This window comes from Homarus americanus, unplaced genomic scaffold (assembly GCF_018991925.1).
Source record: "Homarus americanus isolate GMGI-L3 unplaced genomic scaffold, GMGI_Hamer_2.0 scaffold31037, whole genome shotgun sequence".
NCBI lineage: Eukaryota > Metazoa > Arthropoda > Malacostraca > Decapoda > Nephropidae > Homarus > Homarus americanus.
The window spans coordinates 22,347,493-22,362,934 of NW_024722227.1; the positions used below are offsets into that span (position 1 = coordinate 22,347,493).

Consider the following 15,442-nt stretch of genomic DNA (forward strand, 5'->3'; position numbering starts at 1 on the left):
ACACCGCCCATCATCACTACATATAACACCACCCATTATCATAAAAATATCGATCATCACTACATATAACATCATCCATCATCACTACATATAACATCATCCAACATCACTACATATAACACCATCCATCATTACTACAGATCGGTAAAGAAGTTTCCGAGATTCTCGTGCGGACACATACACACACGAACAGACAGACTTCTTTGTTTTATATAGATAGATTGTCTAATCATCACTACATATAACACCACCCATCATCACTACATATAACACCATCCATCATCATCACTACATATAACACCATCCATCATCACTATAGATCGGTAAAGTAGTTTCCGAGATTCTCGTGCTGACACACAAACAAACAGACATACTTCTTTGTTATATATATATATATATATATATATATATATATATATATATATATATATATATATATATATATATATATATATATATATATATATATATAAGCTTAGTAATATGACGTAGTTAATGCACGGAAGAAATGAGAGCCGTCAGAGCTGTTACGCTGGTCCACCCCTTCCCTGCTGCGTCATTATAGTGTCTCCCTTCCATTCTACTTCATTACGCTTTAGTTATTACTTGAATTTCTTATGATTTTATCAATGTTTGATAAAATCCAGATATTAAAACTATTAAAACACACACACACACACACACACACACACACCTTTATATCAACACCTTCGGACGAGTTACTGAACCACGAGGCCATGTGACCTCACACAGTATGGCAAGAGACCAGCCCGGACCATCAGTTGCAATCTATAATAATTTGTATGTTCATTTCATGTTTTTTTTCCTTTCAGAAATGAAAGTTTTTGTTGAACGACCCACCCAACCCATGTCTTTTTATGTAATAAGTCATTTTGTCTAATGTATATTTTCAGCCTTCGGGCTGCAGAACTTTTTCAATAAACCGTTAATTATTATTATTATTATCATTATTATTATTATTATTATTATTATTATTATTATTATTATTATTATTATTATTATTATTATTATTATCACACACACACACACACAAATAGTTTTCAGGTTCCATAATTTCAATATAATGTCAATAAAATCAGAGACAATCGATAAGGAAGATAATAAGGGGTATGAATTCCCGGTCTTCAGAAATTAACTTACTTACATATGAACATATGTTTTCTGATAATAATAATAATAATAATAAAAATAATAATAATAATAATAATAATAATATTAATAATAATAATAATAATAATAATAATAATAATAATATTAATAATAATAATAATAATAATAATAATAATAATAATAATAAACAGTGCGTGAGCCTTTGTGTCTGAGATAACGAGGGTAATTTCTATCTTATTAGATTTTTTGTGAAGCTAAAGACGAGTAAAAAATATTGTTCTTAATCGATTTGGTATATTGGAAAATGATTCTTTATCACTATGAGTTTTTACACTGTCCATTTAGAAATAAAGTATACCTTTTATTCAGCTGATAAAAAGGTTATTTTAGTTCATTTTGAAAATGTAACAACTCCTGATTAAAGGATTTTCTCGTATCCTCTACATTAACATTTTTCTGTTACTATCTACCCGGGGTTGACTTACTGCACTCAGCCTCACAGATTCATAGTCGGAATATAGCGAACACATCTTTTTCCTTCTGCACAGTCACAATCTAAAGTTTCGACACCCTCCCTCCCCTCCCCCCCCCCCGGATGGGTGTCCGCCGAGGCCAGGGTTGAGGTAAGGCTGGGTGATCAGACGCAGACTAGTTCAGCAAGGTGGTAACGAGGCCCTACGATGGTGAGGTTCACATTCCACCACCACAACACTCCGAGACTCATAGCACACGAGCACAGGCAGGAACTTATTACGAATTTTGACATGACATGAACCTGCATAACAAAATTTCATTCATAACATTGTTGGCACTTTAATGTCTCATAATCCGAGATGTTATAAAGTGAAATTTAAAGACTAAAAGCAGCAGTAGACTGGAAACAAGGCAAGCGACCAAGAAGTAGTCACTAATGATGACGCACGGCCAGGCATCTACGCTGAGGGTCGAGGTCTTCTACAAAGTCGCTTCTCCGGACCAGACAAAAATTTTTTGGATGATACCATAATTAATGTGAATTGCAAAAATCCAAGCCAAAATACTCCAATGTAGTTACTGATACACCATTAAATATTGTAAATATGACTATATGAATTCCTAGCACGTGTGAAACCATAATATTCCCAGGGTTATGGTAACATCTATACATGTAGAGGCCTCACCTTGTCGACTGACCGCTCACTCCCTCTTGACGAAATTCGGCCGCCGGCCGCCATTTACTGCACATATGCTGCCCTAATGATTCATGTGTAATACGAGGACTGGCATCTAGTGGTTCCAAGCCAGTGTTTTGGGACAGAGCAAAGTATTTCATGCTCCAATCTTAATATGTTATTGTTATGTGTGGCAACAATGTTATGAATGCATTTGTGATGCAAGTTCATGCCATGTCAAAGTTCGTAATAAGTTCCTGCCTGTGCTCGTGTGCTATGAGTCTCGGAATGTTGTGGTGGTGGAATGTGAACCTCACCATCGTAGTGCCTCGTTACCACTTTGCTGAACTAGTCTGCGTCCGATCACCCAGCCTTACCTCAACCCTGGCCTCGGCGAACACCCAGCCAGGGGGGTGTCGAAAGTTTGGATTGTGACTGTAGATGTTAATAGTAATTGTTGATGCGGTGGTAGAGTATAATTATACAACCCTCACTTCTTGTATTAGGGGTAGTTGATTCGTTCCCGGGGCTACCCTTGTTTACCCAGCTGTGAGAGTGTTTTGGCTTTAGATACAGAGGCTAAAGCCGTGGAGTATGGTGCCGGCCAAACTACCACACCTCAGGTCTATGATGCCTGGCCACTTCCATAGCCAATCAAAGGTGAAGATTTAGGAACTGTCATATTTACCCACAATTTAAGTATTTCTGTATAAAGACAAACGAATTTACTTGGGAAGGAAATGGAAGAGAAAAATATATATATATTTGCAATTAATAAATGAACCTGTAAAGAAAATCACTTTGATATTATTTTTGTCGTCTTTTATTTTATATTATTCTTCTACTGAGATTATATGCACCATCATCAATGTTATTTTGTCTATACTCGTATGTATCTCTTTTGCTTCAACAACTAAGGTCTTTAAACACATAAAGTAAAACAGTCCATACAGTTAACCTTAGAAGATAAGGATAATTATACCGACAATAAAAGTTTGTGCTATAAGTAGTACCAGATATATATATGAAATACCGAGGCCTTAATGGTACAATAATCCTGTGTTAAATGAAAGATGTAAGACCTAGCCAAACAATCCTTTCGTGTTACGTGAAAGACTGAAGACTATTACGTTTATCCTGTTATGACGATGTATCAATTATGCAACATGGTAGAAAAAGTTATTGTTAGTTATACTGTGACATGAAAAAGACTATCGTGATAAGACTATAATCGGTTCTTTGAAACTTTATACTGTCGATGAAAATATAGAACTATTATTATTATTATTATTATTATTATTATTATTATTATTATTATTATTGTTATTATTATTATTATTATTATTATTATTATTATTATTATTATTATTATTATTATGGAAATTATTTTGTATAAATCCTCGTAATAGTATTAAATAAAACCTCGTACCAACTTGTCCCACAGAGCCCTAAAGCTCATTCCGAGATACATGTGGTGGGTTTCTGTGTGAATTCAATAATTCATTTTAAAATCGGCTTGTCGTCTGGGGTAGATGACGGATTTCTCGCAATAATTCGCTTAATTCATGATTCACTTGTATAAAATATATATACGTAGTGGTGTTGGTTTATTACTTGAATTCTGGTAAATTAGTTTAGATTAAAAAACTACTTACAGGAAGTAACGCCGAGTTATACGAGTAGACTTTAAACAAATAAATCAGTTTAGCGTTAAGCTGCATCCACACTTGGTATATAACACGTGTTATTAATAATGTTATGTAACATGTTCGAGGATGTTTAGTGATATTTCATGTTACATAACAAAAGTTACCGAGTCTAATAACACTCTGTGACTCAGCCGAGACCTGTTGGCCACAGTGACACCATCGTTCAGCTCACCGGTCATGTTCGCCTGGTATACAGTGTAGGCAAAAATTTTCAGCTTACTTTCGTCCTTTATGCCAGCACTGTTTAACAGAATAATATCTGGGTCAAATTTGTAGTATAAGTTAGAGAGTTCGTTACGACTATTAAGGGACCAGTGTAGGACATTATGTTGAACAATTTTCATCCTGCTAACGACTGACATTTCGGAAACTGTAGCTTGGGGTGTCGCTTGAAGTGTTTGCTCAGCTTCCGCCATTTCTAAGAGGCCTGAACATCTGATTGTCACCCGTGTACACGAAGAAGTTCATCTGCTGACGCTGCAGCTCGAGAGTCTTGTTTCTGTGTGGAGTAAGTCACCATCACCTGGTCGCAACTTTGACTGTAGTTGTAGCCCGATAGTCGCTGTTGTCACTGGGAGTACATGTCTTAGGATCACGGAGATTTGTGGTGTCGCTGGCGCTGTGATTCCAGGGGGACTGACTGGCTACGTTGGGGCTACGGTTTTGCAAACTTTGGCCTAAGTCAGGGTCCATTTCTGGCGTGGGTTGAGGTCGACGTGAAGTCGTTGAGTGGGTTACTGCCTTCATGACTTCTTTTGAAGGGACATCGTCGTTTATTTCAACAGGTGCAATGTTATTCCTGGTTAGTGTGTCGTTGAGGTGTTTCGAGAATGAACCTGGATGAACCATGTTCATGTGATGGGCATGCAGGTAAGACAAGTATATAGTGGTGGCTTTGGTTTCGTCCACTGAGTTGTAGTAGTAGTAGTAGTAGTAGTAGTAGTAGTAGTAGTAATCGGAGGAGGTATTGTAGTAGCACCACACGATTTCTTAAAATACACTATTCTGAGTAATGTTGAAAAAAAAAGTAATAGTAGTAGTAGTAGGCCAGCGCAGCGTGGGTGTGGTGGAGTGTCCTCCCTGATCTAAAGTGTTATTGGAGGGGACTTATTCGGAGTATGATAGCGGGAATTTCACAGTGTGTCGGTGAATACCGGATGTCACCCTAAGCATTGTCACCGAAGGTTCTTTTCATCCCTTACGGCATTAATCGCGAATAGTCCGTGTGTTCACCGGCGATCACCAAGCGAGTTGTAAGTGCTGGCGGGACGGCTGGTGCAGGTGCCAGGTGCCAGTGCCAGTGTCGATAGGCCTACTTTGGCGGGGGTGGCATCGAGACTCTCGCCCCTAGGGGCCAAGTGTTCTATACTTGCGGTCACCTCCCATAAGTAACGGTCATTTCATGTAGTGACAGTCGACGAAGTGAGTATATATAACTAATCTTACATCAGTGCGACCATAGAAATAGTGGTTATTTCTGCCAAGGATATATAAACAAGTATTAGGTGTGAAAATTTTTGCTCCTATCACTCTGATGTGTGGATTGTCGCCCTCAGGGGGGTGGCCTACACACCCACGCGCGCACGTATGCCCCTACTACCCGGACACAGCAATCCAGCCTGTCACCTCTCCGCCATTTCCTCATAAGAACTAGTTTATTCTGCTGTATGGGACCAAAGCAGATGTCGGAGGCGAACGTAACTGTAGCCCAAAGTGCAGAACAATATGCTGGGTAACAGACATAGTTGCGTCTGTGCTAGCCAGAACCAAAATTGCACTAGCTGTGATTGTGTGAGAAAAAACCGACCATGTGTGATTTGCAGAAAGGGAAACAATTGTCGGAACCCACATGGTCTACTCAACCTGAAAATGTAGTAACCAATAAACGCTGCTCCAATAGTAGCAGATGTCCACAAGGTGAATGAGAGACAGCCACCACAGTGGAATGGCATATCGATGGAAAATGCGGAGATATGGCTTAAATAAACTTACTCAGAAATTGTCAGGTGGTAGCCAGCTAACCTGTTTGAACCACCCAAGGAAATGATTTGGGAGATGACTCGCCTCATAACCGAGTAGACTCAGAACCGCTTCGTAGCCCCTTTAGCTCTTCAAATACTGGCAATAATACCACGTCTATTCTGTCAGAGGACACACACAAAGACTAAGCACAAAGAAAATGTGGCAGCATTGAAGAGAATATTGACAATGTTGTAGAATGGAGCACTTCATGAGCTCCTATGTGAAGCAAGAACACTGCAGGAGAGACTAAAATTTATTGGAGACGGAAAGCAAAACACCGATGACGTTGCAAGAAAGTTTGGAAACAAAATGCGTGTGGGAAAAGTATCTTTGGCGGTAAGATCTCTCACAAAGAAATCCTCCGGTGGGGTTCTGCTAATAAACAGAGAGACATTAATACACCTGAAGGACAAACATCCCCCTGCAAGTGAAGACGAAGGCATCAGGTTCCAAGGTGACTATATCCCACCAAATGCTGTCCTGTTCGAGAAAATAACAGGAGGGATGGTGTGGAAAAAGGCCCTGAAAACTCAGGGATGGGCTGGCCCTTCAAGTCTGGATGCAAACGGTTGGAGAGTCATCCTCAGCACTAAAAAGTTTGGCCCGGTAGCACGTGATCTCTGCACTACCATTGCCGCCCTTGCAAGAAAGATAGCAACCTCGTGCTGCCAACTCCTCCATGCTCTCATGGCCTGCCGCCTCATTCCCCTGGATAAGAATCCAGGATGTAGGCCTATAGGGGTGGAGGAAGTGCTGAGGCGGATCATCGGAAAATACACAATGGAGGTGGTAAAGGATGATGTTAGGGCAGCAGCATGGAACCTGCAAGTTTGTGCTGGCCACCAGGCTGGAGGGAAAGCTGCCATTCACGCCGTGAGAACGATATTTGAGCAGCGTGATTGTGAGGCCGTTCTCCTGGTGGACGCTTCAAATGCATTCAACATACTTAACCGCAAGGCCGAACTGCACAACACGAAGATCAAGTGTCCAAGCTTTGCAATGTATGTTGAAAACACCTAAAGGAGTCCATCAGACCTCTATATAGTAAACAACAAGGCTCTAAGAGAGGATACCACCATACAGTCAACTGAGGGAACAACACAGAGGGACCCTGCTGCAATGGCAATGTACGCCTATCCGTGCTCCAACACACAATAAAAATTGAAACAACCGAGGTTAAGCAAGTGGCGTATGCTGACGACCTTACAGAAGCAGGAAAAGTGAAGGATATCAGAAATTGGTGGGACCTGGTAACATCACGAGGTCCACAAATAGGGTACCACCCAAACGAGAGCAAGTCCTTCTTCATTGTGAAACCAGAACATTACTAACGGGCAATGAAGGTGTTCTGTGGAAGTGAGGTCAAAATAATAAAGGATGGTTAAAGACACTTAGGCGCAGTAATCGGAACGACGAACTTCAAGACCGAGTACGTAACGAGAAAGGTGAATGAGTGGATTCGGGAAATCCAAACCCTGTCTGATATTGCTAACACAGAGCCACATGTGGCTCTTGCAGCATTCACCCATGGAGTCAAGCATCCCTGGAACTACCTGATGCGCACTATCCCTGATATCGGACCCCTCGTCTACCCTCTGGAAGAAGCTACCAGCGTCAATTTCATTCCCAAATTAGTAAAACACCTTCACTTAACCCCAGCAGATAGATTACTCCTTACACTACCACCGAGACTGGGAGGAATGGGATTGACCAATCCAGAAGAGATTGTTGCCACCGAACATCAAAACTCAGTTAAGCTCACGGCAGCCCTCACTGACCACATAATAGCTCAGAACCCAACAGGTGAGGTGGATATCAGTGAAGTAAACAAGTATCGAAGGTCCATTACGACAGCACTGCCAACGTGATAAGTTGCAGCAACTGATGCTGCAAGTACCAGAGAATTTGGAAAAAAATAGCTATAGCGCAGGAGGTGGGCGCCTCGAACTGGTTAACTAAGTTACCGATAAGGGCAAATGGTTTTAGTCTCAATAATCAAGAATTTACCGATGCCATTGCTCTAAGGTACGTTAGGCCAGTAGAAGGTTTGCCCTCCCATTGCATGTGTGGCTCTTCCTATGACGTCATGCATGAGGCATGACGAAGTAAGGGATCTCACAGGAAATATGTTGAAGGAAATCTGTCGTGATGTCACTGTAGAACCGACCCTCCTTCCATTGGACGGTGAGAATTTCCAACATAGGACTTCAAACACATCCAACGAAGCCCGTGTTGACGTCAGTGCTCGAGGATTATGGACGCGGGCACAGCGAGCCTTCTTCGACATCAGGATTTTTTATCCCATGGCCGCATGTCACCGTAACTTAGCTCTCGATGCTGCACACAGGAGGAACGAGAACGACAAGATAAGGGCATACGGGGAGAGAATTCAGAACGTTGATCAAGGCAGCTTCCCTCCTCTGGTGTTTACAACCTCTGGTGGGATGGGACCAAGTGCAAGATGCTTCTACGCCAGACTCGCGGAGGTGCTATCCGAACAGAAACAGCAGCCCAGAAGTTATGTTACAGCCTGGATTAGATATTCGACTGTCCTTCACTCTCCTTAGGTCTGCTTTGCTTTGCCTCAGGGGAACGAGAGCATCGGCCCCAAAGCCGACAACAGTTGCAGATATTGACTATGAGGCAACAGTCACTGAATGCCGCATAGATCTGCGGCTCAACTAACTCAACACAGCTAGGATAGCTACTAATGTATTAGGATATTTAATTTTAAGTAATAATATGACGGCGAAGGTGTGGCTATTGGGGGGAGGTTGGAAGCCACGTAGTAGTAGTAATAGTAGTAGAAGTAGTAGAAAAAATAGTCTCAGCAGAAGTATTCGTTGTAGAAGTAGTAGTTGTAGTCGTATACTTCATGGTGTTTTTGGAGTTTCCAATATCACCAAATGCCATTTTTTAAATGTCGAAGTATTTATTCCGTACGACATAACAGTGTAAAAGAATGGAAAAGTAAAAATGCATTGAGTATTATATCTTATATTTATTGGCCACATTCACATAAATACACAGTTTAAATGGCTGACTCTGGATAGAACATAAGAAGCAAAGACATTGTGGAGTTGTTAACCAAGCAAGGGAATCACCTGTGGCCTCGTAGCCTGTAAGATTTTCTTGGTTTATTTTCCGTAGCCGCCACCGCCGCCAGCACCGCCTCCACCTCCCTTGCCACTGCCGACTCCACCACCACCGGAGCCAAAGAAAACAGCACCACCGCCGCCACCTCCACCAAAGCCGCCGCCTCCATGGCCTCCAAGACTGAAACCACTGGATGAAGTTCCTGCTCCAGAGCCGCCGGCGCCACCACCACCGCCACCACCGCTACCGCCTCCAAAACCACCACTGCTGCCGCCGCCGCCGCCGCCGCCTCCGCCACCACCGCGGCCACCGCCAAAGCCTCCACCAGCACCACCACCATGGCCTCCAAGACTAAAACTGTTGGTTGAAGATCCAGCACCACCGCCGCCACCAAAGCCGCCGCCTCCACCACCGCCGCCCTTACCGCTGCCACCACCGAAGCCGCCGCCGCCACCACCGAAGCCGCCGCCACCACCTCCATGGCCCCCAAGACTAAAACTGTTGGTTGAAGATCCAGCACTAAAACCGCCACCACCGCCGCCGGCACCACCACCGCCGCCGGCACCACCCACCGCCGCCGGCACCGCCACCGCCGCCACCACCAGCCGCCGCCGCCACCTCCATGGCCCCAAGACTAAAACTGTTGGTTGAAGATCCAGCACTAAAACCGCCACCACCGCCGCCGGCACCACCACCGCCGCCGGCACCACCACCGCCGCCGGCACCACCACCGCCGCCGGCACCGCCACCGCCGCCACCACCAGCCGCCGCCGCCACCTCCATGGCCCCCAAGACTAAAACTGTTGGTTGAAGATCCAGCACTAAAACCGCCACCACCGCCGCCGGCACCACCACCGCCGCCGGCACCGCCACCGCCGCCACCACCAAAGCCGCCGCCGCCACCTCCATGGCCCCCAAGGCTAAAACTGTTGGTTGAAGATCCAGCACCACCGCCGCCACCAAAGCCGCTGCCTCCACCACCGCCGCCCTTACCGCCGCCACCACCGAAGCCGCCGCCTCCGCCTCCATGTCCTCCTAGGATGAAGCTAGCAGTTCCTGTACCTCCAGCACCACCACCGCCACCGCCTCCACCGCTACTTCCAAGACCACCAAAGTCGCCGCCACCTCCACCGAGGTTGAAAATGATGCCACCACCACTGCCACTGCCACCGTAGCCACCTCCATGTCCATCTGGCCTGGCGAAGCTGACCACAGCCAGGAGGGCCACGCCCATTGACATTAACACCAACTTCTGAAAAAGAACAAGAAAATGATATCATATTGCCCACTCATTATCAGATATCTGGATTGAACTGTTGTACGAAACAATTATTTGGCAACACGTGTATAAGAAATTTTTTTTTATCAACTTACGAACACAGAAACAAAAAGAGACTTGATAACTGTTTTATTTCCTGTAAATAAATTGTAATAATATAGTCTTTTGAATCTATGCAGTGGCTAAGATATTGACTTTTTTGTACTGTATTTTAAATTGAAGGATACTAAAAGTATTGGGTTTTATATCTAGAAGTGTAAGTAACAAGAGTGCAGAGGTCTTATTGCAACTATATCTTGCGCTAGTCAGGCCACACCTCGATTATGCGGTTCAGTTCTGGTGCCCCTATTATAGAATGGTTATAAATTCACTAGAGACGGTGCAGCGAAGAATGACAAAAATGATTCCGGGACTTAGAAACCTTCCATATCAGGATAGGCTAAAGAAACTTAACTTGCATTCCCTAGAAAGACGAAGAGTGCGGGGAGATATGATAGAAGTATTTAAGTGGGTGAAAGGAATCAATAAAGGGGATATAGATAAAGTTCTTATAATATCCGAGCAGGATAGGACTCGGAGCAACGGATTTAAGTTGGATAAATTTAGGTTTAGGAGGGAGATAGGAAGGAATTGGTTCACAAATAGGGTGGTGGACGAGTGGAACAAGCTTAGCAACTTTGTAGTAAGTGCGGGAACTCTGGAAAGTTTCAAAAGGAGGCGAGATAGATTCATGGATGATAGAGAGTGGTAGTAACTCTCGACAGGAGCTGCCATGCACAGGCCAACCGGCCTATTGCAGACTCCTTATTTTCTTATGTTCTTATGTTCTTTAAGCATGAATGGAATATTTCTGCTAGCTGTCTTAGCCCTCTCTTAACATAAGAACATAAGAATGGAGGAAACTGCAGCTGGCCTATTGGCCAAAACTGGGCAGCCCCGTATACACCTAACCCCTATTGCCCATATATCCGTCCAACCTGCATTTAAAGCAACCTAGCGTGTTCGAGTTAATGATGATGTACGGTAACTTGTACAACTCATCCATTACTCTTTTTCCAAACCAGTGTTTACCTATCTCGCGCCTAAATCTAAATTTGTAATTTATAACTATTGCTACGAGTTCGCTCCTGGTTGGATAGATTGAGTGCCTTTGTTATATCACCTTTGTTTAACCCTGACTTCCATTTATACACCTCGATCTTATCGCCCCTCACCCTACGTCTCTCGGAGGAGTGAAAATTCAGATGCTTTAATCTGTCTCTACAGAAAACTGAAGGTTCATAATGTCCGGGATCAATCTTTTCATCTTCCTCTGGATGCTTTCTAGGGATTCGATATCCATTCCGTAGTACGGTGACCAGAACTGAACCGCGATGCAAGTGAAGTCTCACAAGCGCAATATATAATTTAGGATAACCTCGCTATTCTTGTAAATAACACTCCTTTACATAAATCCAAGTACTTTGTTAACCTCGTTTCGATCAAATATGCCTTGTTGTCTTGGTTTAAGATTTCTACTTATCATTACTCATGAAACCTTCTCACTATTGAATCTTTCTATAGCAATGTTGTTCATATGATATCTGGTTTCTCTGTTTACATCGCATAGACTAAGTAGTTTACATTTTTCGACATTAAATTTCATCTGCCATTTTTTAGACCATGCAAAAAATTTGTTTAGATCTTCCTGTTGTTTTACGGAGCCTGGTCAGATTTAATTACACATCCTATTTTAGTGTCGTCAGCAAATATACTTATGTTGCTTTCTACGCCTATATCTATATCTTTTATGTATATAATGAATAGTAATGGCCTAAGTACTGAGCCTTAGGGTACTCCACTAATGACATTACCCCAATCGGATTTAGTGCCATAAATGATGACTCTCTGTTTCATGTCCTTCCTTCTATCTGTTTTATCTCATTATTTTCTTGTTTTCTATTTTTCTTCCTCTGAGGTTTCTGTACCATTTAATCCTCTTCTCTTTTGGAGTTGTAGAGGAATAGACTTGATAAGTCAGGTGATACAAATGAATGAGGACTTTCTTATTATTATCCTTATCTAATTAAGACTCAATCCCTTGAACATGGTGCTTAAACTTTTTTAATTCGATGACGGAATTCAACGAATACAGTGCCATCGCACTCACGGGGGATAAGGCATTGTACTCAAAGGGGTTAAAGGCATCGCACTCAAGGGGGTTAAGGCATCGTACTCAAGGGGGATAAGGCATTGTACTCAAAGGGGTTAGGGCATCGTACTCAAGGGGGTAAAGGCATCGTACTCAAAGAATTAAAATTTTCCCTTCCCCGGTATTACGAATCTAAAAAAAATAGGAAAAAAGTTCGAAAAGTTACTCTCAAGATATGTACCCTGTATGTATTTTTAATGCGTATAGAATTGGAGATCATTTTTATGTCATGAAGTAAATAAGATGAAGTTTTCCAGTGTCAAAGTAGGTGTTGTTGCGCCAAAGAGAAATATTGTTTAAGACGTGTGTGTGTGTGTGTGTGTGTGTGTGTGTGTGTGTGTGTGTGTGTGTGTGTGTGTGTGTGTGTGTGTGAAAAATGTCAATACTTTCATCTAATTCTAAAATTTCCTCAATAACTAACTTGTAACACAAGTGAAATTTTCAACCTTAAGCAAGAGGCTGTATGGGTATATAATAATCCTATCAAGCCAGGCATTTAACTCGCTCCTCCACCTGTCACCCTCCATAATTTACAGGTATATTTTCCTCATTTCCTAATGATATTTCTCTAGTGGATTAACTTAATTTGTCTACGTTCTGAAGGACCTTTGGTGTTGAAGTACAGAAATATATGAAATCAATAACACTGTCAACAACTCACTGCTAATCCTCCAGTTATATACCCTTTATTACTCCTGTCTTTTTTCCATCTCTGTAATTCGAGATAGGTGAACTTTCTCGCTACACACACACACACACACACACACACACACACACACATACAGGTACGCGCGTCTTTCCTGGCAGCTATCACCCATATATCCAACACGGTTTTGTATATGCTCTTACTTTGAATATTAAACAGATTTACTAAGAGGGTACTTGTGGACTTAATTTACATTATCCACACTTTCACGTTTCTCAGAAACTTTCTAACACTTATCATCTAACTTGGTTTCTGAACACTCATATATTGATTATGAAGCACTAAGACTGACGGCAGGTTCACTTGGCCTTTACTGAATGACACTGAGACTAATTACAGAAAATATTCTTGACGAGGATGGTAAATGATAGTAAACTAGTCAACAGTATAAGACAAAACAAGTATTAATAAGCACTATTGTAAGTAAAGGAGACTCAGAAGAGACAGCACTTGAAGAAAAGGATGGTAAGTGATATCTTACCATATTGGTGTTGGCAGTAGGAAGTCCCAAATTGAGTTCGATGTGGACCTGTGTGTTGGAGAGCTTATATACCCGTGGCTGTGGGAACCTTGTCATCGAGGCCTTGACGCGCGTGACATATCTTAGGTTATTCTGCATTTTCTTAATCGCTATTACTCGATATTTCTTTTACATTGTCATCAACTCTCGAAATAATATAAATGCCTCGTTAAATAGTGTAAACCACAGTGTGACCCAGAGATATTACTGCACTCTTATACCTTCTGTTGGAAACCCTTCATTTTTTTTATTGATCTTTTACTTAATTTTTGCTCCTTTTTCCTCTTTATCTCTTCATCTTCTCCTACTTCTTCCCTTTTTATTTTTTCTATATCCTCCTATCCGCCTTCTTCCTCTCCGTTTATAGTCCTCTGTCGCTTCAGCAACACCGAGCCAATTGTCGAAAAATATGACAACACGATACTCGATATTTTATAAGACCATAGATTGAATAATATTAATGATGCTTAAAGTATATTATGATTATAAATGAAATTGATTAATAGTTATTCAACAGAGAACAAAAACTAAAGACATGCATAAGACTTATTGAACGACCTATAAATTTGTTAATGAGTAAGTTCTATCCCTAAGGCTGGGTATAGAATTGAGGCAGATTTACAAAAAAGGTCACTTGATCACACTGCCTCCTCACACCTGCAGGGAATTTCACTGCCATGTCAAAGGGAAACCAGCGATTCAGACACCTTTATTGTGGATGACAGAAAATGTTTTGATGATTAGTCTTCAAGAATGAATTATCAGCTGTTTTCTGAAAATTTTATCATTGTCAATCTTATCTCGATGGCTAGTATTTTAGAGATTTTATTACGTGTGTGTGTGTGTGTGTGTGTGTGTGTGTGTGTGTGTGTGTGTGTGTTAGTTATTCGTTTATATAATATCAATTCAGTCAGGTAATTGTACAATAGAATGATGAACTATGAGCCTAATACCTCACCATGGAGTGGAGTTAAACAAGTTGATGGCTTAAGTCTTGCACAAAGGGAAAATTGGCTTACTCCTTTTCAGCAAGTGTGCTGCAGACAACCTCACTATCACTAATACCTTGTTTAGGCAAGCAGACAAGTTCAAGGGTTTGTGTCAACACCCAACATCCAAACGCTGGCATCTCATTGACAACATCATTGTCAGAGAAAGAGATCGCAGAGATGTTCTCCTAACCCGAGCCATGCGTGGCTCAGACTACTGCGACACTGATCATCGGCTTAGGAGGATCCAGCGGTAGCAAATGTTTTCAGAGAACACCTTGAACATGGGCTGATAAACAAGCCGACAACAAACAACCCTAATCCCAGTGCCGAATCGGGGTATTCTCGACACTGTCATGACAAAAACCTGCAGAGAGACCCTCGACCAGATCGAAAGAATACACCAGGACTGGTTTTAATGAAAATGACCCGGAAATCAAAGTACTCATCGATGATAAATGTGCTGCTTTAACTGATTAGCAGAACAGACCTCAGTCTAAGACCAAAGCTAATACCTTCCTCAAGAAGAACGCTGCGGCCCAGCGCAAACTTCGCAATCTAAAGAACGACTGGCTTAAAAATAAAGCATGTGAAACGCAAAAAATTGCATATCAACACATGACACGTGAAACAGCATTACCATTCGCT

The 15,442-nt window shown here is 42.1% G+C and overlaps 1 protein-coding gene across 1 annotated transcript; it reads right to left on the reverse strand.

Annotated features, from left to right (window-relative positions):
- Positions 1 to 9,150: 9,150 nt before the first annotated feature.
- Positions 9,151 to 13,862, reverse strand: LOC121862634 (glycine-rich cell wall structural protein 1-like). Its single transcript, XM_042360952.1, has 3 exons — positions 13,767 to 13,862; positions 9,977 to 10,361; positions 9,151 to 9,749 (listed from the first exon to the last, which is right to left on the reverse strand). The coding sequence occupies exons 1-3, from the start codon at positions 13,860 to 13,862 to the stop codon at positions 9,151 to 9,153; spliced, it is 1,080 nt and encodes a 359-aa protein (XP_042216886.1).
- Between the last annotated feature and the right edge of the window lie 1,580 nt (positions 13,863 to 15,442).